Source organism: Paroedura picta, chromosome 10 (assembly GCF_049243985.1).
Source record: "Paroedura picta isolate Pp20150507F chromosome 10, Ppicta_v3.0, whole genome shotgun sequence".
Taxonomy (NCBI): Eukaryota; Metazoa; Chordata; class Lepidosauria; order Squamata; family Gekkonidae; genus Paroedura; species Paroedura picta.
Genome location: NC_135378.1, coordinates 41030989 through 41058278, shown reverse-complemented (window position 1 = coordinate 41058278; position 27290 = coordinate 41030989). Strand labels below are relative to the sequence as shown.

General features: G+C 41.8%; 2 protein-coding genes across 2 annotated transcripts in view; one reads left to right on the top strand and one right to left on the bottom strand.

Annotated features, from left to right (window-relative positions):
• The window catches only part of ASB5 (ankyrin repeat and SOCS box containing 5), a 39091-nt gene extending 18795 nt beyond the window's left edge, over positions 1 to 20296 (bottom strand). Inside the window, exons 1-2 of the mRNA XM_077302386.1 lie at positions 20131 to 20296; positions 11536 to 11829 (exon numbers count right to left, since the gene is read on the bottom strand). Of these exons, the coding sequence (XP_077158501.1) occupies positions 11536 to 11731 (196 nt within the window). The 5' untranslated portion in view covers positions 11732 to 11829; positions 20131 to 20296. The remainder of the gene's footprint in view (positions 1 to 11535; positions 11830 to 20130) is intronic.
• A 208-nt stretch (positions 20297 to 20504) lies between these two features.
• SPCS3 (signal peptidase complex subunit 3) lies at positions 20505 to 26167 on the top strand. Its single transcript, XM_077302390.1, has 5 exons — positions 20505 to 20909; positions 22141 to 22216; positions 23878 to 23952; positions 24898 to 25013; positions 25740 to 26167. Exons 1-5 carry the CDS (start codon positions 20767 to 20769, stop codon positions 25870 to 25872), a joined length of 543 nt encoding a protein of 180 aa, XP_077158505.1. The 5' UTR covers positions 20505 to 20766; the 3' UTR covers positions 25873 to 26167.
• Positions 26168 to 27290: the final 1123 nt, after the last annotated feature.

Below are 27290 nucleotides of genomic sequence, written 5' to 3'. Positions count from 1 at the left end.
GCTGGGCGGTAAATAGTAATGACTAGGGAAGGCACTGGCAAACCACCCCGTATTGAGTCTGCCAAGAAAACGCTAGAGGGCGTCACCCAAAGGGTCAGATATGACTCGGTGCTTGCACAGGGGATACCTTTACCTTTACCTTTACCTTTAAGACAAAAACTACAAAGTTAACAAAAAATATGACTGAAAGCTCCAAAAATAGCTTGCAAGTCAAATCTGGCTTTGAGATAGTAAAAAAAAAATCTAAAATACTTAGGAACAATAATCTCAAAACAAAATTCACTGCTTTTTCAAAATAACTATTTTAAGACGGGGCACTATTTAAAAAGATTTGCAAAAGTGGTCAAGATTAGATATATTAGATTGGGCCAAATCTCCACAATTAAAATGAATGTGCTTCCCAAGTTAATATTCTTCTTCCAAACATTACCAATAACAATTCAAAAAAATATTTTAAACAATGGCAGAAAGACATTCAAGAGTTGATATGGAATGGGGAAACACCTAGGATTAGGTTTAAATTGTTAATGGATTCAAAAGAGAAAGGAGGTCTCTCACTCCCTGATTTCCAACTCTATCATGAAGCAGCTTCACTGACTTGGATAAAAGATTGGATTCCACTAAGGACAATAAACTATTAGACCTAGAATGGTTCAACAAACAATTCAGTTGGCATGAATACCTTTGGCATGACAAGGATTTAAAGAACATTGCATTAGGAGAAATTTAATTATAGTATGGAAAAAATACGAAGACTTGAACCACCTATACCAGCAGTCCCCAACCTTTCTGAGGTCAGGGACCGCCTCCGGGGGTGAGGGGGAGAGCTGAAGGCCTGGGTGCCGCGCACACGCAGGGCAGCTGCGTGTGAACGCACATGCAAGCAGTTGCCGCGCAAACATGCATGTGCAGCAACTGCATGCATGCGTGTTTGCGTCGCTGGCGTGCCAGCGGCCGTGCCTACCTCTTACCTTCCTTCTCGCTGTGGGGGGGGGAGGCAGGCAGGCTGCCGGCGGCCCGGTTGATGACCCCCGACCTATACCATTATGGTTGTCACCAGAAGGAATGCTTAGGAAGTCAGGAAAAACCGCTAAATCAGATTGGCTTACATATAAAGATCTGATTTGTACTGAAGGAAGGAACTTCAAATTACGATCTAGAGAAGAACTCCAGGGGAAATCGATTGATTGGTTTTTATGCCTTCAGATTAATGACCTATTTAAGGTCCACAAAAAAAGGGATTTGCCCCTTAAAACAGTGTTCCCCAACCTTTTTGCGGTTGAGGACTGCCTCTAGGGGTTGGGGAGAGCTGGCTGCCCAGGCGCCGTGCACGCGTGGCAGCTGTGTGCAAACGCGCATGCGCAGTTGCCACACATGTACGTTTGCACCAGCAGGGGCGCTAATGTGCATGCGCAGAGTTGCCGCACATGCACATTTGCGCCAGCAGGGGAAATAAATGTCCATGCGCGACAACTCCGTGCATGTGTGTTTGCGTCCGCTGGCATGTCGGCGGCCATGCCTGCCTCTTCCACCTCCTCTTGCAGCAAGAAGCTCGCCGGGCTGCGAGCGAAGCGGCCACTTTGGCGGCCGCTTCGCTCGAGGTCTGGCGAGCTTCTCACTGCGGGGGGGGGGAGAGGCAGGTGCGGCTGCCGGCGGCCCAGTACCAAGGCCTTCACGACCCGGTACCGGACCGCAGACCAGGGGTTGATGACCCCTGCCTTAGAAGTCCAGCTTTCAGAAAGAAATATTTGACAAAGATGGTCAAGAGTTTTCTAAATTGTATAAATATCTATTTGAGTGTTCCATGGAAGAAGAGAGAGTTAAGGAAGTGATGGGGCAATGGGCTAAGGACATTGATCACTGAATTAATTTAGCTACTTGGGAAAGATTGTGGTTGCAGGACGTGAGATTCACTCCTTGCTATGCAATTAGGGAAAACCAACACAAAATGATGTACCGATGGCACCTTACCACATCAAAGATTGCAAAGTAGGATAAAAATGCAAGACAAGCGTTAGAAATGTAAGATTGAAAAGGGGGATTACTATCACATGTGGTTGTGTTGTAAAAAGGCAAAAACATATTGGAGTGGAATACTTGAGGAATTTTTTAAAAAATCACAAATTGTAACCTGGAGAAAAAAAATGGAATTATTTTTATTGACTTTTGTAGAGGGGGATATACCTAGAGATAGGAGGTCCTTCTCTCTCTATGCAGTATCAGCAGCAAGACTGGTATATGCAGCTAAATGGAGAAGTTCAGAAACTGCTACTATAGAAGACTGGCTAAAGAAGATGTTGAGCCTCGTGGACTCAGCTAGATTAATGGCACTACTAAAGGACAATAACCTGGAGAAATATGAACAGTGGAACTACGAGAAGAAAATCTTTCCAGACATAAAGAACATGAAGCAGCAGATAATTTTAATTAATTTTCCTTAGCACAGGAGGAGGGTTTATTTGTCCAGAAAGGTAAGCTGGGTGGGAAGTCAAATTTTAAGTTGTGATTGTGATGTTTGTGTTATTTTTGTATGTCTTTTATTGTGTTGTTTTTTTTGTTCAGTGATTATGTTATTTGTAGATATTCATAAGCATTGTAAAATGTAAAAAAAAAAAGATAAATTGTGGCTTGGAGTATTGTCCCTATAAGGGAAGACTGAAGAGTCTGGGAGTTTGACTTTTCAATGTAAAAAAGAAGCAACTAAGGAGAGGGGGCATGAGGTTTATAAAACCATGCACAGGGTGGAGAGAGCTGACATTTTTCTCCCTCTCCCAAATTACTAGAACTTGAGGGCATCCAATGAAGAAGTAGATTCAGGGCAGACAAAATGAAGCACTTCTTTACACAGAGAATGACTAAAATGTGGACTTTGCTGCTACAGCATATAGTGATGGCCACAATAAAAAACAGCTTTAAAGGGGGATAAGTTACATTCATGGAAGATAGAAGTTTAACAACAGCTACTAGCCATTTTGACTAAGGGGAATCTCCACAGTCTGGAACTGGATGACCACTGCATGAAACAGATGCTGGACTAAATGGGTCACTGGTCTGATCCAGCAGGACTTCTCTTATGTTCCAAACTCGTTAAGATAAGGGCTCTTATAGTTCTGAGAAAAACAAAATACCAAACAGTAGCGTTTTCAGGTGCCGTGCAGAGTAGTTACAGCCCACTACATTCCTTTCATAACCAACTACATCTCTATTGTACATAGAAAGTTAAGGGTAGGTCTATCGTTTTTTATTAATAGAACTGTGATCTGTCTGGAATGTGCACTAAGGAAACATCTTGTACTTTTCCCCCTTCTCCCGGCAACTGTTGTTGAGTGACATTATCAGTTGCAATTGTTAAACAGGGCAATAGGAAAACATTACTTATCATTCATAACTGCATGAGTGCAGTCAACCTCTTTGGATAACAGATTGAGAAATATGAGCTACTACATAATTTTCCACAGATAGATCACTGGATGTGACTGATGAAGGGGAAAAGGTGACTTCGAGCAATTGCTCCTGTTTCTGGGAACAGCTGGGTAGTCATTTAGCATGTGCTAAAAGATGCTTCATGACGCGTCTAATTTAGGCTAGTTGTAGAACTCTTAAATTCAAAACACATGCCAATCATATCTCATATTTATGTTAATATAAAAGCGTAGAGAATGTCATAGTTGAGGAGACTCCTCAAATGCCATATAAAAACAGCTTGATCATCTCTAACTACAAAGGGGATACCTTTGTTGTCGATCAGCGTCTGCAGATCTTCAAACAAGTTCTCCAGTTATCTTTTAAGTAATGAATTCATTTATTTAAAAATTACTTTGTATATTGACTTTGCATCGCCAGCAAGCTGAATATGACAATTTTAGTTTGACAGATAGTACCAGAACTCAAAGAGCCTCTTGTGGCGCAGAGTGGTAAGGCAGCCGCCTGAAAGCTTTGCCCATGAGGTTGGGAGTTCGATCCCAGCAGCCGGCTCAAGGTTGACTCAGCCTTCCATCCTTCCGAGGTCGGTAAAATGAGTACCCAGCTTGCTGCTGGGGGGTAAACGGTCATGACTGGGGAAGGCACTGGCAAACCACCCCGTATTGAGTCTGCCATGAAAACGCTAGAGGGCGTCACCCCAAGGGTCAGACATGACTCGGTGCTTGCACAGGGGATACCTTTACCTTTACCTTTTTACCAGAACTCAAATAGCACATTTACAAAGAATTTTAATGAGGTTTTTTTTTTAATCTGCCAGTTTGTGTGTATTCACCATTAACAAAAAGTCAGTACGTTGTGTTGGTTATGGCTTTAAGTTCGATTAAATATACTACTTATAGAAGCTAATTCAGGCAAGTGTCAACTTTTGTCATTATTTAAAAAACCATGATGTTAACATTTCATGATGCTGTTTCCTATCAGAACAACATACATTTCTTTTCACTCACTTCATAGGTTGGGTCCAATAGTTCCCTTCTACTAGAGTGATGCAATTCCCATTGGAAGAAGAGGTTTTTCTTCATTAGCAGGAGTAATGCCTCCAAAGGATGACCACACATCTTCAAAGAACAATATTATGATCAAAATCTTAGTCTATCCTGAGCTTAAATTTTGAAGCTCATAAATGTATAGCTTCAACCAACAGCTTCTTCTATTTTTAAGTTACAAAGGTTTTTGTTTCTTTTTGTTATTTGCCTAAAGAGATTCTGGTGCCTTTAACAAATATTCAATAGGAAAAAATTTAAGCTGGTGAAGATACAGTTTTATGAAAAGAATATATTATGAAAATAATAATAATTATTATGTTAATGTTATTGTTGTTACCATCTTTCTGTTACCAGAATGATGTTACCTGTACCATTTTGTTGTTTCATGTAAACCACCCTGAGCCTTCGGGGAGGGCGATTTATAAATAAAATAAAATAAAATAAAATAAAATAAAATAAAATAAAATAAAATAAAATAAAATAAAATAAAATAAAATAAAATAAAATAAAATAAAATAAAATAAAATAAAATAAAAGTGTGTCAAACAGACAGAAAAATCTCTTCCAGCATATTTATTTATTTATAAATTCAGTTCATAGCTGCCCATCCCACACTGGGCTCAGGGTGGCTGGCGTTGACAATCTAAAATCAAATGTGGAACAGAAGCAGCAGAAATCTATCAAGAAATTATTGTTCACTCAGTTTTACTGGCCAAGTGATAGAAGAATAACTTACTTACAAATTCAGCCAAATGGTTGGAGAAAAGTCTGGCAGATGGTTTGTGAACAGGGTGAAATAGTTTACAGGACAATCTTTAACAGGGAATTTAGGACTGAAATCAATAGATTTAGAAGAGTGTAATTGTTTAAGATTTGAGTGTTAGACACTTAGGAAACGGAAGAATATAATCAATTATCCAATTATCCAAACTGGCTCCCTTTTACATCCCATTTCCAGCTATTAATTTCTGGCAGCACTTTTTGAGTCACCATCTGGAAAACACCAAACCAATCGTTATTTCCTCTTGCATAGTGTAATTGTGGTGCAGTTATTGCATCCATTGCTGTGGAAAAGTTTTTCTCCATCAGTGGAGGAAGTTATCTTTGTATGGGTTGTGTCTCCTTGCTCAATGGGCAGGGCACAGGCAAATTGCTTGCTCCACCTTCCCAGTCCATGCTCTACGAGCTACGTGGATGGATGAATTTCCACAGCTCTCCCACCATCCTTATTAAAAATGCTCTAGCCTTCACCTTGCTCATGAGCAGCAGTGGTAGAAAGAAAATATATGGAGTTGTCCCAGACAGACCAATGCCCCAAGACAGTAACCAGAGTTGAGCCACTGCAAGAGGACGGTCAAATAGAGCAATGCAGAAGCACCATCAGGGAGAGGGAATGGCCCTTTCCTACTTCAAAGTACCAGTGGTGGAGAAGCCCACTGATAGAGCCATCTACAGCTCTTCTGACTGCAACAGTGGCACTTCTTCTTCAGCTGCTGTTCTTCTCTGGCAGGGGATGGGGAGCAAACAGCAGGTCTTTCCCTGCTTCAAAATACCAGAAGTTGGCAGAAGTTGATGGAGCAGGCTACAGCTCTTCTGAATTGCCTGGCACCTTTCACCCTGTCAACTATGCTAGGCCCAGAAGGCCCCAGTACTGAAAAGCATTACTCCCCCCCCCTCCATCTTCCTTGGCTGCAAGAAGGGACACAATGTATGTGTATGTGGGTGTGGGTGTGTGTGTGTGCAGATTACTACTGGGCATCAGAAGACATCACTTGCCCAGCTCTGTCCCTCCATTATGTCTGAGCATTAAACATAAATCTGAGGGTGTTAAACATAATCTGAGGGAGGAATCATGTGAGAAAACCAACGTGGAATGGGCTCTACAGTTTCATGTGAAAACTGAAAGGAGTACAGGAGACCTTAATAACAAGTCCAATTCTCCCACTCATATGTGTGTGGCTGATGGGGTTTCTGTTGTTAAGTTTTCTGTTTGTTTGTTAGAATTCTGTACTGCATAAGCTCCTTTGTTCTGAAACCAGTTGCTCCCATCCTTGTATCTCCTTATTAATAAATGGATGTTGAATACACTCATCTCTGCTGTGTGACGCTAACATTTGGAATCAGAGTACCCTGTTCCTGACCTGCAAGCAAAAGGAAACATCACGATAGTGGAGGGGGAAAAAATCAGACAGGAGAATTAGGGGATTCCTAGTTCAGACCTCATCTCTGCCAGATCGCTTTAGGCAAGCTAACCTCTCAACCTCAAAATGCAATCCTAAGCAACGTCAGGCACATCTAAGTCTGAAATCAATCTTCTAAAAAGAGTAATTCTGCTTAGGATGGCACTTTCAACCTCCAGGTGTACAGAGCCCCACTGAGGACAGAGGATGTCCCACCCCCAGTAGGTGCTCTCCTGGATGGTGGTTGTGATATGGCATCATGGGGGGGGGGGGATCAGCAGCATCCCAGCGCACTGGCATCCCTCCCTGTGCACTCAGAAGTGATGCCAGCGTACGGCTAGTGAGGTTCCCCCACTACCCAGTAAATCCCCACCACCAGTTTCTAAGGCAATCTGGCAATCCTATCTTTTTATTTTATATATTTATATTGTAATGTATAGACTGCCCTTCCCTGCGAGCAGGCTTGGGGTGGTTTATAACATATATCCACAGTACAATCATATTTAAAACAACATTTTAAAATCTAACCATGCACCAACTTTGCTACCACCATAGATTCACTAGCAATTCTATTTAAGGTGGGAGGATCTCCTAAAATGCAAGAGAGGGCAAGCGTAACAGAAAGGACATGAAATGGGAAAGGTGGAGGGAGGCCCATAGTTGTTCTTGCCTCATCCTGGACTCAACCATAGGCCTGGTGAAAGAGGTCCATTTTACAGGCCCTGTGAAATTTTCTTTGTTCCATCAGGGCCTCAAGTCTCAACAAGTAACTCATTCCACCAGGTGAGAGCCAAGGCTGAGAAAGCCTTGGTCAAAGCCAGGAAGATCTCTCTGAGGCCAGAGATCGCCAATGAATTGAAATTTGCCAAACATAAAGCTCTTTGGAGGACATCCTGGGAGAGGTGATCCAGTAGATATTCAAGGCCCAGACCACATAAGGCCTCAAAAATTAGTACCCTTTGAACTTGATCCGGAACACTACTGGCAAGTGGCAACCAATACAGTTAACAGAGAGCAAGTTGAATATGAGCTCTCCATGGTGTTCTCATAATAACCATGCAGCTGAATTTTTGCATCAGTTGTAATTTCCAGATCAAAGTCAAGGGTAGGCCCATGTAAAGTGAGTTACAGTAATCTAGACCGGAGGTGACTGTTGCATAGATCACTCTGACCAGGTCTTCAAGGGCCAGGTAGGCTTCGCTTGGTGCAGATGGTCAAATGCCTGGTGGGCTGCATTCATGACCTGAGCCTCCACTGAAAGGAAGGCATCAAAGATTACCTTCAGATTCCTGGCGAAGCACAAAATTGCATTCCATCTAGACAGAAGAGGCATGCTTCCTCTTCTTATCCTTTCTCCCTCAGCACAGGAACTCCATCTTTGAGGGATTAAGCCTCAGGCAGCCTTGCCAAAGCCATCTAGTCATAGCCTCCAGACATTGGGCTAATGAAGCTCGGGTTGTGTCTAGCCAGCTGCTCATCAACAGCATACTGATGACACCCATATTCCTAGACCAGCTGTGCAAGAGAGCACATATCGATGCTAAGTAACACTGGGGAGAGAATTGCACCTTGTTGTATCCCACAAGGGTGTGAACAGCAGCATGACTGTTCCTCTCTGATGGGTACACTCTGTCCTCAACCTTAGAGACAGGAGATCAGGCATTGCAAGGCTGACCCTTATATCCCCATGTTGACAAGACAGTGAACCAATAGCTGATGATCTATTGTGTCAAGCACTACAATGAGGTTTAATAACACAAGCAGCACTGACCTGTCCTGGTTCAGCTGCCTCCAGAGGTCATCTGTAAGAGCAACCAAAGCCTTTTCCATCCCATGGCCTGGTTGGAAACCAAACCAGAATGGATCCAAGACATATCTGTACCAGCCATATCTGTACTAATAATACTAACATTCTTTACAGTACTGTTTTCCATCTGGCCTGATTAGAACATGTTAATGAGTGAACACTGGAAGCACTATTTTAATCCCCAGTGTTTCAGAGAACTCTGTGTCAATCTCCCATTTCATGCTAGGACAGGTGCCTGCACAGAGCAAAGTACAACTCTTTCATGTTCTCTTTAGCTGGGCCTGCACCAAAGGGACTAAGAGAAGTGTGAAAGAGTGTTTCTGCATACAATCCTTCAGGGAGTCATGGGTGTGCATGCAGAATGGGGTGGAATGTTAATTGGCCCTACTAACATGGTGGAAATATATGCCAATATAATTGGAGCAGTCAATTTCTTCAATGCATATATTCCTCTAGTTTGGTGTGGTCTAGACTGAAATTATGTAATAGTTTTGAAGAAGTATGGATAGATTATGCTGGACAAACTTTGATTCAATGCCTGTTTGGAGTTATGTTGAAGTATCATGCCACTGATTCCTCTCAGATCATCAATGATTTCTAGATTCTGCAAGACTGGAAAGACAAATATCTACTAACTTCGGGAGAAGAAAAAATCACCTCTATAATGTCTAATTTCAGTATAACACTCAGCAATCATCATTTGGCTAAATTTGAAGATGGAACATTTTCTTTAGTAAATGTTAAACGTTTCACACAAACAACAATGAATCAATTTCCTTCTAGGAAATTTTTCTTCAAAAAGCCCATGCTCTGACAAGATTATTGATAGAAGAGACAGAATCCTCCTCTCAGCCCATAGCCAATAAACCTATAAATAAACTGCCATTTATATACCCACCCCCATCATCACTAAACAGTTGAGGTATTTTGCTAGCAAGTAGGAAAAGATTGTGCTATAACTTACAGTGATGGAATTCACAATATGTAAATAATTGCTTCACTGGATCACAGGTATTTTTCATATTAATGATTAAAGCTCTTCCTGAAAAGTGTGCCTTCCTAAAATTCAGTGACTTTGGTATAATGATGTGATTGAAAATATTGGTGGTGGGAGTTGCTGACAAGTTAATGATGAATTATAAACTGCCAAACATCCCTAGATGTTGGAAATTGCAGCTTAGTGTTTGGAATAAGCAAATAGCCCTATTTTGTTGTCATCTTTTATTTGTTTTTAGTTTTGACAACAGTTGCACTTCTCTGCTTTTTGTTGTTAGGTTTGTAGATACTTTTGTAAGGTGCATGCATGTCACTCAGTTTTTATATGCAATTATAATATGGTCTTTATACATAGAATTTTCACCACACACACACACACACACACACACTGAAAAAAGTTCAAAAGTGTAAGGAAATAGAAAATAGAATCAAATGGAATAATCACTACTTTGCATAGATGAAGAAAACCAAAATGGGAATTTGGGGGATGAAATAGCAAAAATGTAAAATTCAAAATAATCTCTCTCCAGAAGAGGCACAGAGACTTTGGCAGATGTGCATCAATGCCAGCCCTATGCTGGCTCAAAGGCAAAATTAATGTCATGTGTGGCAATGACTTAAGGCTGTAGTCTTATGTAAATACTTATTAGGAAATGGCACACTCAAGCAAATGGTGTTTACTTCTGTGTGTATTGCTTTGCATTATAGCTAGTGAAAAGTCTCAAACTTTTATGGTGGAGAGGTATGCTCCAGGGTTGTGACAATGTCTGTGATACCAAGGGAAGCCAATTACCTATTCCTGGACCTGCCACTATCACAACTGCTCAACAATCCTTCCAAAGCCCTTGGAACCAGGAATAATATTGGCTGCTTGCTTTGCCAAGAGCAGGGATCAAATACCTACACCTGAATTTACACGTGGGGTGAAGCAATCTGGTGGTTATACATGTTTTAATGGGAAACAATGTGCCTATCTGTTTTCAGTTCATGGCCTCCGATGACACAAATAGTGCTAGATGTTTCCATTCACTTATTTTCATTTAATTACTGCTTACCAAGTGTGAAGTTTTTGCTCACTGAGGCTTAAGAAAATCAAAATATGAACTTAGTGATTCTGGCACTTCTAATATTGCTTGAAGCATTTTGGCTTTTTACATACATTTACATTTTTGAGCTGTTGTACAACATTTGTTCTCTTTTTGTAATACAAATGTCTGAAATTTTAATACCAAATGACTTATTTTACGATTTTCAGAAATCATTAACAGTCAGGTTCCATTCCATTTAGGTTTAGATGACTCTGGACAACTGTGGTTACAATCCTGGAAAATGAGAGCATATACATGACAGCTTTAATACACTACAGAAGCTGTATGAACATCAACCAGTATTACTGTGTGGAGATAATTGTATAAATGCACTTTTCTGGACTTTTTCCTAAATGTAGTTTTGTAAAATTCAAAAGCAAACAAAAGATACGATTTCAAAAATTTAATTCAGCATATTCTACCAGAATTACTCATGTTTTAGAGTTTCCTTGACATGGGTAATCATTAGGACTACCCATTAAAAAGAAAAATCGGTTAGATTTTTCTTCCACCTATTTTTCATGGAGTATAATGGTATAATGGTTCTCGCTCCTCCAGGTTATCAAGAGTCACAATGGGCCACTACATATAGATTCTTTCCAAGTGTCCCTGTACCATCAAGGTACAATCCAAACTTCATTTGACTTGCCCTGTTTTATAGTCCTTAGTCCTCGCCCTTGGAAGCCCTGAGAACGAGTCTGACTGGCCCATTGAAGTCTCACTTAAGCCATTTAAGATTCATGAAAGGTCATACTAAAATGCTTCTAGCATTGAAGGTGCCACTGGACTTCCGCTTAAGTCACCCAATGAGATTCATGGCCAAATGGGAACTGGAACTTGTGTCTCCTCAATTCTAGTTTCACGTGTATGCAATAAAAAGTAATCGGCATGGAGAGTAAGAAAACTGAGACTGATTTGCCTTTGAAAGAACAATTTAAAATTAATAGATCAATAACATAAAGGAACAATAATGCAATAAAGCAGAGGTTACTTACCTTGTCCTTGAGGAATTCCATAAAACTCAGCAGCTATCCTTGCAGCCTCCTTTTTGTTCCCTTTTACAATGTAGAAGTGACTGAGTATTGCAAGGCTGATTTTCACAAACAGCTTAAAACAGAAAAGTGAAAGTATTGTAAAGTAGACATTGGATAATTGTTGGGCAAAAGGACGGTTTTCCTCTACGACAGTCATTGCTGCACCAGAGGCTTTGTCGGTGTTTAGATAAAGCTCTGAACTGTGTTGATAAGATCCGATGGCTCCAGCCAGACACTCCTAGGGAACAGCTGGTCCTGGTGAAAGAAAATATCAGCTGGTCATGATGCTTGCTGCTCAAAATATGGGGATTATTTATACTGTACATAGCACTGAGTTCACTTGAGCTCCTGCTAGCCTGATGGTATTCAACTACAGCAGAACATCTACAATCACAGTTTTAAACACTTTGGATTACAACACTCCATATTAAAAGGTCTGTTTCATTTCACAGCTCATATATCAATTGTGTGTAATTACTGCAGTTTTGCACCTAGTTAAAGAATGATTATCAAATGTATTATTTACAGCTTCTTCACTTACTCTTAATATTCCTACCAACTTCTTGCAGATCTGAAGGTTATTGATTTATCCTGATTATATTTCCTTTTATGTTGAGGTATTTTTGTGTAACTCTCTTGGATCTCATATTTAAACTGCTGAAATGGAATATTCTAATACCTACAAAAGAATAGAAGGTAGGAAACTGGGGGGGGGGGAGACTTTAAGAATATCACTTTATTTTAAAAATGAATACGCCAGGGTGAAGCTATCCACAGATTTCAGCAATCTACCATACAGTTATGTGTCATGATTTGGGTATCATCTAATTTATGTGGCTTTGTTGGCAGGTTAAAAGAAAGATACTTAATCTAATAAAACAGAAATACTTATATTATTTTATTAGGACTGGTACTTCAGGGATGCCAGGGATGTTATTATGTTTACAATAGTATTGTTAAGGTCTGAACCTAGATAATCATCTTGAACATGTATTCAGGTATATAAAACTTCTCTTGACTGAGAGGACAGTTTATCACTGGAAGATCCACAGGGGCTCAAACGTTTAGATGCACCATCAAATCACCTTGTCAGGCAAGAATCCATCTGATCAGACGAGATAATCCACAAGTGTGAAGGAATGTGGCAGGTCAGCTCTACAGATCTGAGGTGAAGGGGGAAGCCATGCCAAGAGAAGGACCTCTGTACACGAGTGAGAGTTGCTGGGCTGAGAACAGGCATGAGGCAGTATATAGAAAATTAGGTGTGACTGCACTCCATTAATATCAATTGTACTTAAATGTTTAGATGTGCTTAACTTTCATTGGACTGGATACAAACACTGAAACTTCCACGAAACATTAACATAAGTGCCAGACAGAGATTTTTCTCTGGGGGGGGGGGCAGAGGCCCACTGGCATCATAGGGAGAAGCCAGTGACATCACAGGGAGGGGCCTATAGAGGTAGGACTATGCGGGATTTAGGCAAGGAATGTACAGAGTTCAGAGTACTTGTAGCTATCCATCTCACTTTAAACTCATATCCTGTGAGTCCATGCATATTTTGAGGCAATTCAGAAGTGTGCATAGTCACGACTCCAAATAACACTCAGTTATGCCATCTAGGCTTTGCTATACCTTCCTTTCTTAGCACACTGTTTTAAAAGTCCACCTTAAAAACAAAGACATTCAGGACAAGTTATTACTAAATTAACATAAATCATCTTATGGGAAATTACTGCATTCCTGTGTATAGTTAATTTCTGCTTTCTAGATTCAACTTATAAAACACATTTGGCTTCAACAAATGATCTTCAGATAGCTAAAATATAACTTTAAATTATAATTAACAACACAAATTATTTATTTACATTTTAAAAATCACAGTACAATAAAATATTCTCCTAATCCCCTATTAGCCCTTATCCAGCTCTCAGAAGGATCCTCTCCTGCTATATCCCATCTATCCATCCATTCCCCTACACAGATTGCCCTAAGTACAACTCACTTAACTGTACTAAAATGACACTGAATGTGTTGATTCTAATTGATGTTCTTTGAATGAGCTCATTAGCTATAGAATTAGGATAAATTTCCTAAGAGATGTTTATGCCATGAAAGACCTTAGAAAGGTTTTTATTTTACAAAGACATGAGAATGACCTTTCTGAGGTGCAGGAAGAAACAAGTATGATAAGGCCTATTCTGATAGTAGTTTACTCATTTTCCTTGTTCTCCACTGAACAGATCAATGACATCATGAAGAACTAAAAGTTAACATTCCACTCCCTTGCAATATAAAAAAATATGTCCAGATGAAGTTGTAGTCGGGCAGCAAATAAGTCAGATTTGTAAAAGTTTAGAATGTATCTTCTCTTACAGCAAAATTTTCAACTTTATGCATATGTTGGGAATCATCTGAGGAAAAGTGATTGTGTAAACTGCTGTAGACATAAATAATTTCATAAAATATATTCCTGTAGGAATCCTTAGGGAATAGTAACTGGTGAGGATCACACCCAGCATCAATATGCCGTGCAGGCTTTCTGCACCTAGGAACAGTAGGACTCTTTAAATCAATTCTTTTTGCTGCCATGACAGTCTGGATCCAGAACTATTCAAAGCTGTTCCACAGTTGCTTTGTACTCTCCTTTGCAGAAGCAAGAAGTTCTGCTTGATGGAACTGTAGATTACTCTTTTGAAGAGCCGTGTTTATTGTGCCCAAATGACCAAACACAAGCATCATTAATGGTAGCAATAAGTGAGAAGCAAATCTGAAGAAGCTTTGTGCATATCCATCTGCTTTCGCCCCAGGATCCCTTCTCTCAGATGATACTTTCTCCAAGAACTGAATCAACTCCCTATAATTTGAAGCCACTGACTGTAAGAAAGCTACGCTAACATTTCAGTTAATAGGCAGCAGCAACTTAACTTAGAAACATGAGCAACTGCAACAATTGAGACTGTGAGACTGGGGGCAGTGGGGCTACCTGACAGGGATGGATATGAGCTGTTGGAGGCCCTCCATAATTGGTCTTCAGCCAAAAGCCTGGCAGAAAAGCTCCGTTCTGCAGGCCCTACGGAACAGTTTAAGTTCCTTTGATGCTCTGATGCTCTTTAGACCAGTTGTAATTTCCAGAGCAGAGATAAGGGAAGGTCTGCATAGAGTAATCCAGTTACAGTAATCCAGCCCAGAGGTGACTATTGCATAGGCCTCTGTGGCAAAGTGCTCAGGGGCCAAATAGGGCACTAGTAGCTTGGCAGAGATGGAAAAATGCCAGTAGGGCTACTTTTATGACTTGACCTTCCATGGTTAAGGAAGCATCAAGGATCATGCCCAAGTTCCTGACCTATCCTTGCTGACCTATCCAAGGATGCTTTTTTAAAACATTTGGGGGGTGATTTTTTTGCTTGTTTGTTTTTTTTGGGGGGGGGACAGGCATGCCCACTGAGCAAACTGGTAGGCATGCTTACTGAGCAAACTGGGCTGCTATTTTTTGCTCTGCCTGGGCGATTGTGCACCTATTTGTTGGTCCTGGCAGTCCCCCCCCCCCAAAAAAAAAGACGACAGTCCCGTTCCAGGTGAAGAGAGAGGGAGGCAGGCTCGAGGGTGGGCATTGGAGTTGGAAATCTCACTACTTCAGCCACTTTAGTAATGTAACGTGTCTTGTCCTAATGTTGGTGAGATTCCTACTTTGAGGACTCTTATGCCTCAAAGAAGATCCCAGAATGATAATTTCTCTGATTTTTTTTGTTTTCACTGAGTTGTATATAAAACTACTACATATAAGCCAACAAAAGTGCGTTTAGTCAAGGCTATGGTCTTCCCAGTTGCAATGTATGGCTGCGAAAGTTGGACCATAAGGAAGGCCGAGCGTCAAAGAATTGAGGCTTTTGAACTCTGGTGCTGGAGAAGACTCTTGCGAGTCCCTTGGACTGCAAGGCGAACAAACCGGTCAGTCCTAGAGATCAACCCTGACTGCTCTTTAGAAGGCCAGATCCTGAAGACGAAACTCAAATACTTTGGCCACCTCATGAGAAGGAAGGACTCCCTGGAGAAGAGCCTAATGCTGGGAGCGATCGAGGGCAAAAGAAGAAGAGGACGACAGAGAATGAGGTGGCTGGATGGAGTCACTGAAGCAGTAGGTGCAAACTTAAATGGACTCCGGGGAATGGTAGAGGACAGGAAGGCCTGGAGGATCATTGTTCATGGGGTCGCGATGGGTCGGACACGACTTCGCACATAACAACAACTACATATAATGCTCTTAAAGGTAAAGGTATCCCCTGTGCAAGCACCGAGTCATGTCTGACCCTTAGCAGAGTAATAAATCGTAGAAAAACAGATATCCCTTACTAGTAACTTTCTAAAACCACATTCCATATATCTGCAAGCATGAGGAGTCTGCTTGCACATCCATTCTGCTGTTATAGACAGGAAGCATAGCTGAAAGGCTGAAGAGTAGGAAAAATCTGAGTAACCTGAATCCTTTTACCTGGCACAGAGAATTCCCCACAATGCCTTTTACTTCAGGGAACTGCACAGGGGGAAGCCACTTAAAAGTTGGCTGCCATGGGGGCAGTGTATTTGTGATATGATCAGTCAATAGGCCAATCTGTTCTCACAGCTGTTTTCATAATTTCATACCAAAGCTCTAGCTGACAAGCATTCCTTTGCTGCCAGATCAAAAGGGTTAGCAACCAAACAGACTTACCTACATGGAAATTTGAGGAGAGTCCTGTAAGGTACAAGGTCATGGGGGAGTGGGAGATTAAGTTGGCTATAAAACAGTCCATCCTACTTACTTGTTTTGACTGAAACACTCACTGTTGGTGGTGGGGAGGGGTGAATGTAGGCAAATACAATGATTGCCAATTGCCGGGGGGGGGACCTTTTGTGAGAGGGGTGTAATGGACTTCCATGCCATGAAAAGGTTCAGCTGCTCATTTTAACATATTAAACCCTTATTATAAGGAAAGGACCATATATGGCGGTAGATGGTCTTGCAGGTTGTGAAGGGTGTGAATGCAGCTAAACATAGCAGAAAGTGGAGGCCAGGAGTGATGGAAAACCAGATATTACTCAGTTATAACCCATACTTACAGCCATATGCCATTGCTCCCATGTGGTGGACATCTATGAAGGTAGTAGTAATTTAGAATAAATAGAAGTTATTTTGTAGCTAGTTACACATTTGAAATATGATAAGCTCTTGGATTATATTTGGTATATTGTTATCTGACACTGCACAGACCACAGGATGTTTACCCTTAGGAAAATGTATAATATGTTCCAAGCCAGCGTTGCCAGTTTTGCTTAAATCGTCAGGGAAAAAGGGATGGTATTTTCCAGAGTGACAGATATTTCACTAAGTATTTTTTTATTATCTTATCATGTGGCATCCAATGGATTACCTATTTAAAACCTGAAAATTTCTGAAGATTTATAGTAGTTCTGTTTCTTTAAAGCAGGGCTGCTAACAGTCCTGAAGAAGAGAATCCTGTTCCTTTAATAGAGGCTTAGTATGTGGAAATGGGCTGCTAACACTTTTCATGACTCGGGGTAAGTACTATCACCTGGTAAATAACATCCCAATAACAGAATAGGACGGTTTTTGTCTAGGCGGTTGGCAACCCTACTGTATGTTGGCAGAGTTAAAATGGGGGGGGGGTAAATAAAGAGGGGGGGTTTCTTAAAAGAATAGAAAGTTTTATTGTGAGAAGGAACAAGCTTTGTATAGAAAGAGGAGAAAAGATTGTTCTGCATTAATTCACTCTTTTCTGGAAGCAATCAGGAAGAAAGTATGCTCAAAGAAGCAGGACAGATCCAAATGAGTAAATGATTAAACACAGGGGGAGATTATTTGAAAACATATTTAAAAGTTCTTAATCTAACTTTGCTAAATACACATCTCCTCCAATGCTCCCTGCAGGACACTGTTCATATTCTATTCAGTCATGCACACTGCAGATCTTGCATATTCCATCACTGCAAGAAGAACTCTTATTTCTGAACTAGAAATAAAGCCCATTTTATGTCTGAATAAAATGGGCGCTAGGAGTCTGTCTTCTCTCGGCGCCGGGAGCGGCCTCACCGCGGCGAGGCCGTTCCCGGGGCCGAGAGAAGTCAGAGAGAACACTGTTCTGTTGCCTCGGGAGCGGCAAAGGCGGCGAGAGGAGGCCAGCTGCAGCACCCCCCCTCCCCGAAGGCCAAAACGGCCTCCTCTCGCCCCGGGAGCGGCAAAGCCGCTCCCTGTGGCAAGAGGAGGCCGGCTGCCGCCCTCCCCAAAAGCCAAAATGGCCTCCTCTCGTCCTGGGGCGAGAGGAAGCCGCCTGCCACCCCCCACCCTCCCAAAAGGCCAAAACAGCCAAAACGGCCCCCTAAAGTTCCAAGGAATTTCATCACTTGCACACTAAACTCTCCTGATTCAGGTGCAGTGCCGAATGCTCCGTTTGCTGCACACTTTGTGAATCCTGAGAAAACAATCTCCCCCCCCCCCTCCCCTAGGAAGGAATTCGCAATAACCTAAAGTGGAAGCTGAATATTCACATTAGCTTCCTCCACTCTTTTCCGCCTCAAAATGATGACATTTGTGATCCAACAAATGCTTTGTCTCTGCCTGCTTTCCCACTATTCTTTTTTTAGATTTTGAACAGAATTGCATTAAAACGCAGTTCCAAAGTAGCACAACGCACACCACCTACCCGTCTCCCCCTCCAGCAAGACTGAATGTTCAACAGAACACTCTTCCTCAATGTCATGAAGGGAAAGGGAGCTGTGGTCAGTTTCAAACACCGAGGCTATAGACTTTGTGAATTTCATCCAGCAGCCTCCCAAGGTCCCCCCCCCCAGTACAAAAAAAACTCTTCTGTTTTACAACATAGGAGCATCTTAAGGTGATGACTTTTTTTAAAGCATGCACTATATGTGGAAGAGAAAGGGGAAAATGGACAACACAGGATGCTTGCCTTAAGTGGCGCACTCAAAACAAAGGTGCAAGCAGGCACCATTTTTCCCAAGTTGTCTTTTAATTTGCATTGCTCTCAAGAAGGTTTGGGAAGCATATGGAAAAGGGGCGCTCCTGGGAACTTTTCCCATGGGAAGGAGGGAGGTTGGTGATGAGAGCAAGACACAAGAACAACTGTGTGTGTGGCTGGGTGGGAGTTATGCCATCACATCATTGCACATTCTTCAATTTTTTTTAAGGTAAGGGAGGCGAGGCAGGAGCCAGGAAAGCCTATCATCCCAATGGAAGTGGAAAATGCAAGCCGCGAACAGACACCTGGACGGTGTCAGAGAAACCCATAAATGTAGAATGCCAGGTGCAAAATTGGGGTTGGCATCCAGAAGTCAATGCGGGAAGAACATGCCAGCAAGTAACAACTGCGGAAAAGGTCTATGGGAAAATGTTATGTTTTTGAGATTTAAGAACTGCACTATGAAAACATTTCCTACAACTACGAACGGAGAAATCAGCTGTTTGACAGATATGTCCCTATTGTTATCCCCATTTTGTACAACAGGAGTGGAGGCTTGACAGCCCTATAATTTATTTGTTTTTGAATATTTATAAGACACCTAACAGCCGAAGTTCTTGAAGCAGTTCATGACAGTTAAAAGACTATTAAACCATAATTACAATCAAACTATCAGCAATTCTGTAAAGTGCAAGCCACAAAACAGCAGTTAAAAGATTAAAACAGCAGATTAGAATCACAGTTAACAGTAGAAGAAACAAAACAGATAACGCTAATTATTGCCAAACATGTGAAAAGAACTTCATTTGGCTCCTGATGCACCTAGTAAAGAAATGCATAGGGGGGAATATTGCCCACTTAATAGTTGCATAGTTCAAGTTCGTAAGGGTTAAGAGAGTGTTTCATGACAAGTTTTTGATGTGGCCTAATATGGTGAATTGAGATGGGGGGGTGGGTTATTTTTATTAGATTGTCACAAATTGAAATCTTCCACGTAGTTCAACACATTACACAGAGATGTTATAATCCTTCTGAATTTAATTATTTTATAAGCTGGCCTGCACTTTCAGGGAAGGGCAGGGTATAAATGTAAAAATAAATAAACCAACAAACAAGATGATCAAGATACAGGCAGACACAAATAGCAGCAGGTACATATCTTTGGGTTTGAGTAAAAGTATGATCTAGATAATTTTAAATGGATCCTCATTAATTCATGTGATTTTTTACATTGAAAATAAAACTTCCATATGATAGTTTTATAAATTTATGCATACTAGAACTTGAGGCCATCCAATGATGTTGATGAGCAGTAAGTTCCGAATGGACAAAAGGAAACACTATTGTACAATGATTAAACTGTGGTATTTGCTGCCAGAGCATGTAGTGATGGCAATTGGAATGCAGTTTTAAAAGGGGATTAGATGGAGGATAAATCTATCATTGACTACTAGGTATGGTGTCTGTGTGACGCTATGAAGTCCACTCTCCCAAGCAGCCATTTTCTCCCGGGGAACTGCCCTGTCGCCCAGAGATGAGCAGAAAAACCGGGGGACAACCCGCCCGCCCCCCACGTCCCACCTGGAAGCTGGTATCACTTGGCTGCATTCTGACTCTCGAGATCGTGGCAGATTCACGCATCCCGCACAAGTCAATAAGGCATATACATTTTTTGAAAACGTCAACAGCAGCAGCGGGGCCATCTTAAAGACTCGAGCGCCTTTAATCTAGCAGCCGCTTCCCCGCGCTGCTGCCGCCGCCCCATGCGAGAATGTTTTCTCGAGAGGAATCTATTCTGCCTCATAAACGGGCCGCAGGCGCGCCGCCGCCCTCCTCCTCCTCCTCCCCCCCCCCCCCGGCCAGCGCTCAGGCCTCTGCTCCACGCGGCCTCCGAGCAGGCGGAGCTGGGAGGGGACAGCCCGCCTCTGGGCGGGCGGGGACGCTGGCGGGGCTCCTCCTCGCGCGGGCCGACTGGGCGGGATCGCTTCCCGGCGGCGGGTTCGGGCCTCCTCCTCTCCTCCTCCTCCTCCTCCTCGCTCTCGCACCGCGGTGGCGGCGGCGGCAGCTGTTCCGCCTCGCCTGCCTGCCTTCCCTCCCGCCCTTCCTCTCCGCCGCCCCCGCCGGGCTCCCTGGCCTGCGCCTTCCTCCTCCTCCTCCTCCTGGCGGGCGGAAGCGGGGCCGTCGCGTGTGCGGTGAGGCGTGAGGGCCGGCGGGGCCATGAACACCGTACTGACCCGCGCCAACTCGCTCTTCGCCTTCTCGCTGAGCGTGATGGCGGCGCTGACCTTCGGCTGCTTCATCACCACCGCCTTCAAGGAGCGCAGCGTGCCTGTCAGCATCGCCGTCTCCCGGGTCATGCTGTGAGTGGGGCGCGCCGGGCGGGAGGGGAGGGACGGCCCCGAGGATTGAGGGCTCTCGTCCTCCCGGCTGGCGAGTGGCCGAAGAAAGCGGGTCCCCGCTTGGGGATGCCCCGGCGCTTCCCTTGTTCGCTTCTAGGGCCTTAGATAAAACTAATAAGAGGCGCCAGGGGGCCCCTGGCTGCAGCCGCCTTCCATTGGCCCGGCTTGAGTGCCATTGATTAGTGGCGAGGAGCTCTGACTCATGGCAAGAGCCGATCATGGCTGCTGCACGGCACACTCCTGTTTCCCCCAACAGCCTTGCCTGTCTTCTCGCTGCTGCAAGGAAGCCTTGTGCTTAAATCTGGTGACCGGGTGTGTTTCTGTGTGCTTCTCTTAACAATAAGATTTCCTAAGCGCCTTTTCGTTTTAAGTGCTGTATAATTTCTGCCCCCTTTTAAACAGCATTTTCTTGTTTGAGATGGTGGTTTTTAGAACTGCTAGACCTTGGCTTCCTGTTAGCTCATTTCCCCCTTCTGTCAGCCAATGAGCGAGCAACACGAACTCTCTGGTCCCTCTGGCAGCTCCCTTGTGTGTACATGAGAAAGCAGCTCGGCTAGTGGGTTCAGCAGGCAGCGGTGGACTGTTGCTCTGACAGGATATGGCCACCCTCATGTCCCTTGCGCGGGGGGGGGGGGGAGGCTAAGAGCTGCAGGGGGCTACACAGGCAGTGTCTCCTCCCAGGGATTTTGTTAATGTTGTTCTTGGTAGTTCCACTGCTTTGAATGTGATTGTTTGTGCTTCTTGCGCTCCAACTGACTGTTTCTCAGCAGGCTTTGATTTTAAAAGTATGTATTAAAATTATGGACTTTAAAATAATCACATACCTTATGCCATTTCTAGTGTAAATAAATGCATGGTGATGCATGGAGAATTTAAATAATTTCTCACTGCCTTACAGGTGAGACAGTCAACTAAACCATTTGCCAAATGCCACTGTTTTGTAGTTACAACTGTAATCACTATGATGGGTTAATATATTAAAATATTGTTTGTCGGGTTTCTTTTTGACATTTCATACATTTCATTGATGTTTGAGGTTTAAATATTGTTGGGTTGTATGTTCGATTGCATGCAGTCAGGTTTCATGCCATTGTGCTGCATAGTGAACAAGAATATTCTTTCCCTGAGGAATCTTATTTGCTTTGCCAGTTATAAAGAATATTGAATTGTGTATTCTCCATTTGTTTCTCAGAAAAAATGTAGAAGATTTTACTGGACCTGGAGAAAGAAGTGACCTTGGAATCATTACTTTTGATATTACAGCTGATATCCTTTGTAGCAAACGCAAAGACTTTGATAGAGCTGAAAAATAAATTCTGATTATGGTTTGGATCCAGTTAATAGAAATCTAAATTCTCTCTCTCAGCAAACCCATCTTCCATGCCTCACTTTATTTCATGCCTCCACAGCCACGTCATGGAAAATGTTCATACTTCCAAGTGTTGATATACTGAGGTGCATCTAGATAATGTAATTTTCAGATTTCCTGTGTATCTAAACAATGTTAATGGCCACAGATAACCCTGAATTAAAACTGGGCCATGGTACCTATGGGGAAAAACATAGGTATCTATATCTGTTAACTCTCGAGTGGCAGCTGACAATTTGAATTGGGTAAAACATTGCAGAGGGCTCCTCCCTCAGCACTCCATAGCTACAGCCCCAGTTGGATTTGAACTGCCTTTTTGCATTTTTTTTAAGAAGAAAGAAATCTGATCATGGATCTTTTGCAGTTATGACCAACTTGGCTCTGATGTGCAAGTGGACAGACGGCATAGGTTGACTTCAGTTTGGGAGCATCTCTTTACAAGCTCCCTCACTTCATTGGCCTGCATAGGTGGCATGCATTCCCACAGTGAAATAGGCTTGTACTGCAAATAATTGCGTGGAATTTCCTTTGGGAATGGCAGAAAATCAGCCAGAACATTTGCACTAGCTCAGTAGACTGTTCTGACTTTTGGTTTTGTTCAAATGGCAATGCACCCAAGTCCCCACTATTTGAAACTCCTTTTTGCTTTAGTTGTAGTTTGTCATGCAGCACAGTGAACAGCTGTTTGAGAAACAGAAATTTAAAGTAAAATCAGAGTCCAGTAGCACGTTTAAGACCAACAAAGATTTATTCAGGGCGTGAGCTTTCGAGTGCAAGCACTCTTCGTCAGACTATGATCATTTTACATGACGGACTCTGATTTTATTGTGCTACTTCAGACCAACATGGCTACCCATTTGTATCTATAGAAATCTAAAGTGCATGTCATTTGAAGAAGTGCCTTCTCTGGGGGTTCAGTGTGCAAGAGATTTTAAGTTAGACCCAAACTACCCACATTTCTTGCCCCACTGAGCTTCCCTGAACTGTTGATCCTAAATGTTGGGAGACTGATAGAAACAATAGAAGGTGACGTGGATGTTTGGGGGGGGGGGTCAGCAAAGCCCCCTTCCCATTTGTGGAAATATTGTATTAACAGATGGTTTTCTGTTGTAGCAGTACCACTGGAACAAATCCTTGGAGTTCTATTATCAGGAATCCCAGATTTTCCAGTCATATCTAAATCCTGTAGGTGGAATAACAGAGTCTGAATTATATAATGGTCACCTAGTTTTCTCATTTTTAATAATTTTGCAAAATTGTTCAACTTGTGTTAGAAGTCCTTCCACCCCCAAAATAGGAAAGTATTGGAACTCATGGTACAAGAGAGGTTTGAAGAAATTAAAGGGGAGAATTGCATATTCTGTTTTTTAGCAAAAACTAGAGCGTTTGCAGTCTAATTGACATCTTCTGGAACAAATTCACCTTTTAAAGTTCTCAGTGGTGTAAGTACTATTGTTCCTCAGATGTGTAACATAGATCATTGTAAAGTTGGCAAATGCCTTTTAAATGTTTTTGTGGATGTTTGTTTTCAAAGGTTTCTGGTCCTTAATTTTCCCACATCTGCATAGTATATTTGACTGGAATGTGAAACAGTTATTTCTATATTTATCAGCAGAATATTCAACCAAGAACAATGTAAGTATGCAATTAGTGTGATGTGAAAATAATTCTGTCATTATTCCCATTTCACAACTGTCTAAAACCCTGCTTTTAGGCCCTTTATAGGTATAGCAGGTTTGAATTAGTTTTCCAAACAAGTGCCATCTCTTTTGTGTGCAACTTCATTAACAGTGAACTAACAGAAAAATATGCGTTGCTCATTGACAATAGTAAAAGGTAGCTTGTTTTACTGTAGGGAGTGCAACATACAGGATGCTGTTTGGAAAATGGCCCAGTCATGTTCTATTAAGATAAATTAATCAAATGATACAAATGATTTTCATTTGTAATTTTTACTTGAAAAGCTTACATCTGTAAAAAGAAAAAGCAGTTGGGCTTTCAAGTATTTTTTCTGTATTTTAAATCTATACCACTTTCCAGTAGCTGCTTCAAACAGTTTTGAAGAAGAGTTGTTTTTTATACCCCACTTTTCACTACATGAAGACGTCACAAAGCAGCTTACAGTCACTTTCCCTTTTTCTCCCCACGGCAGACCTCCTGTGAGGGGGGGGGGCTGAGTAAGCCCTGATAGAACTGCTCTTTGAGAACAGCTTTAACAGAACTGTAACCCAAGTTCATGTGGAGGAATGGACACTCAAACCTGGCTCTCCAGATTAGAGGCTGCTGTTCTTAACCACTACACTAAGATGGCTCTCTTATGTTGTCTTATTCAGATAATCAGCTATGCTGGTTTACAGTTTCTAAAGAATTAAGTTCTTCAGTTTTGTTTTGTGCCCCCCCCCCCCCCGGAAGGATCTTGGTGTACATTAGCAGTGCCACACTTTGTTTGTATGGAAACAAAAGTGTACTCTTGCAATTCTATAAGAACTGACTGTTCACATTTTCAGTTTCCCAGACTAGGAATTTCTGTATGCCCCCCTCCCTGTCCCGTTGATTTAACTTGATTAATTTTAATTATAGGCTTTGAACCAGGTTGTCCTTTGGGACAAAATCATTTTGAGAGGTGATAATCCAAAGCTACTGTTGAAAGATATGAAATCAAAATACTTTTTCTTTGATGATGGAAATGGCCTCAAGTAAGTAAATATCTATCATTTCTTTACTTGTGGAATGTCCTGTGCTGACCATACAGGAGCTCCAAAGGGGGGGTGCTTTCTAAAAAAGGGATTGATGCTATCATATTTGTTGCTGGTCAGTAACCGTAAATAAACAAAGAGGACACACATATTCTCCCAAGAGAGCATATTATTGTCAATCTGCTGTCAGCATCATGAATCCAGCAAAAGTATGTAGCTAATTTGACCTAGTATGTACAAAAACTGAATTATTGAGTGGGGGATGTTTTGGCAGCCTTAAGGATTTTTGTAAAATATTAATAATAGCATAAGAGAAGGGTAGTGGAGTGGGGGCTTCAGTGGTTATACTGTAGACAGGAAGAAACTGGTGGGAAGAGGAAAGGAAGTGATATTTTGTGGTGAGGGAGAGAAGCAACAGAGGGTGGTACTGAGACATGTTAAAGAATTGCTCAGGTGTTTACTATGTGCTGTTGGAAACTGCTGTTGTTGCTGATCAGCTTCTACTGTTCTAACCAGTGTTTTAAAAATGCGGAATGCCATGAACATCATAATGGCTTCTTGATAACATAGGTCCCTTGCACAGAGCTCATGGAGTATACTGTGGATCACATGAATGATGTGTAATGTTAACATGCCTGATACTTCTAACATTTGCGAGGGTGCTTCTTGTGGTGTGTACCTCTAGACTATGCCAGTGTTTCTGCTAATACTTGGTTCACATTTCAGGGGCAACAGAAACGTCACTTTGACGCTCTCGTGGAACGTCGTACCAAACGCAGGCATCCTACCTCTTGTGACAGGAGCAGGACACGTATCTGTTCCATTTCCAGATGCTTACAAAACAGCAAAAAGCTATTAAATTATTATGCTGAACCTTGAGTAACATATTTTTATACTTGTACATTATAAATTTTATCACTTTCGTCTCCCGCCCACTGCAATTCAAAGGTACTATACTTGATTTCTGTAGGTTTAGCTGAAAGGGAAGGAAATGAATTTTGTGGGGTTGGTTTTTTTTTTTTTTAAGCAAAACAAAAAACTGAAATGTCAAGGAACGGTTATCAGTTGTTTAAATTTGGAGGGAAGATTTTTTTTAGTTGGATATCAGGTCATAAAATATCTTTCTTATAAATAAACTTTTTGAAACCAGAAAACAGTTTTGTTTACTTTAAGTGTATTGAGAGTTCCTATTTTTCAGTTTCTTCTCCAATGAATATGAGTAGAAAACATCAGTGCTTCGGAATCTAATATGAACGATTTAATCCATGATTCTGGAGCAGGAAGGATTTTGTGCTGCTGAATCTGGTTTGAAAGGGAGTTATAAAGGTGGCATGGAGCATGAACTACACCTTGTGAAAGCAGTGCTGTATCCTTGTTTTCAAAAGGGCATTCACAACTGAAATGTTCTTTAAAATATACTAATATAATTAGTAGGCACACTGAAACAGCGGAGTGTTAAAAGTGTTTTTTATCTGAGACATTATTTTGATTTGATGTCTGTTCTGCCCCAAGAGCTCAAAGAAAATAATGCTGTTGAACCTTTGCTTTTCAAATGGGCTTTGTCTAGTTTTTTAAATTACTTTTTTTAGTTGCATCTTTCTCTTGACTCTTTTACAGAATGATCAGTATTTATCCGTCCAGCCATTACCCTTTCTAACTCTGAAGTTCCTATTCCTTCTCATTCATCATCCCTCAACTCCTCCATGCCCTGCATAAGAACTAGACAGAGACAGGGGATTAGGATTGCAAACCCCTTCTAGTTGCCACCTACAGAGCAGTACGGAGGTATTTCAAAGCTGGCAGCAATTGCACTTGCTATTATGGTGTTAAAAATAAGCCTCCCCACTCTCTCAGCACATAACTTCACAGTGTCCCTAGACTGCAAAAAAAGTGAAAATAAAGCCTTACACTTGGTTGGCATTGGGAACATTGTTGTTTATTGGAATGTGTAAAGTGGCTTAGTTTCTGCAGCCAGTGGGAGGCCAAGCATCAGTTCAAATCATAGGATTTCCCCTGAAAAATGGGCTGATGGCCCGCCAAAACTGGTTGAGGTGGAGTTGGGGCAATGGTTTGGGCCTCTAAAGACTTCTGGTTTCTTTTTTAAATTCTAAAGAGGGGGTTCAAAAATAGTTTGCTGAACAAACAGTGCTACAGGATTAATTACTGGCAGTGAAGCTTTCCAAGATAAGGAGAGTACAAAATGTTACAACTTCTAGAAATGAATCAATCTCAGAGATGATGATGGTGACAGGCCAAAATGAACAATCACTAAGATGA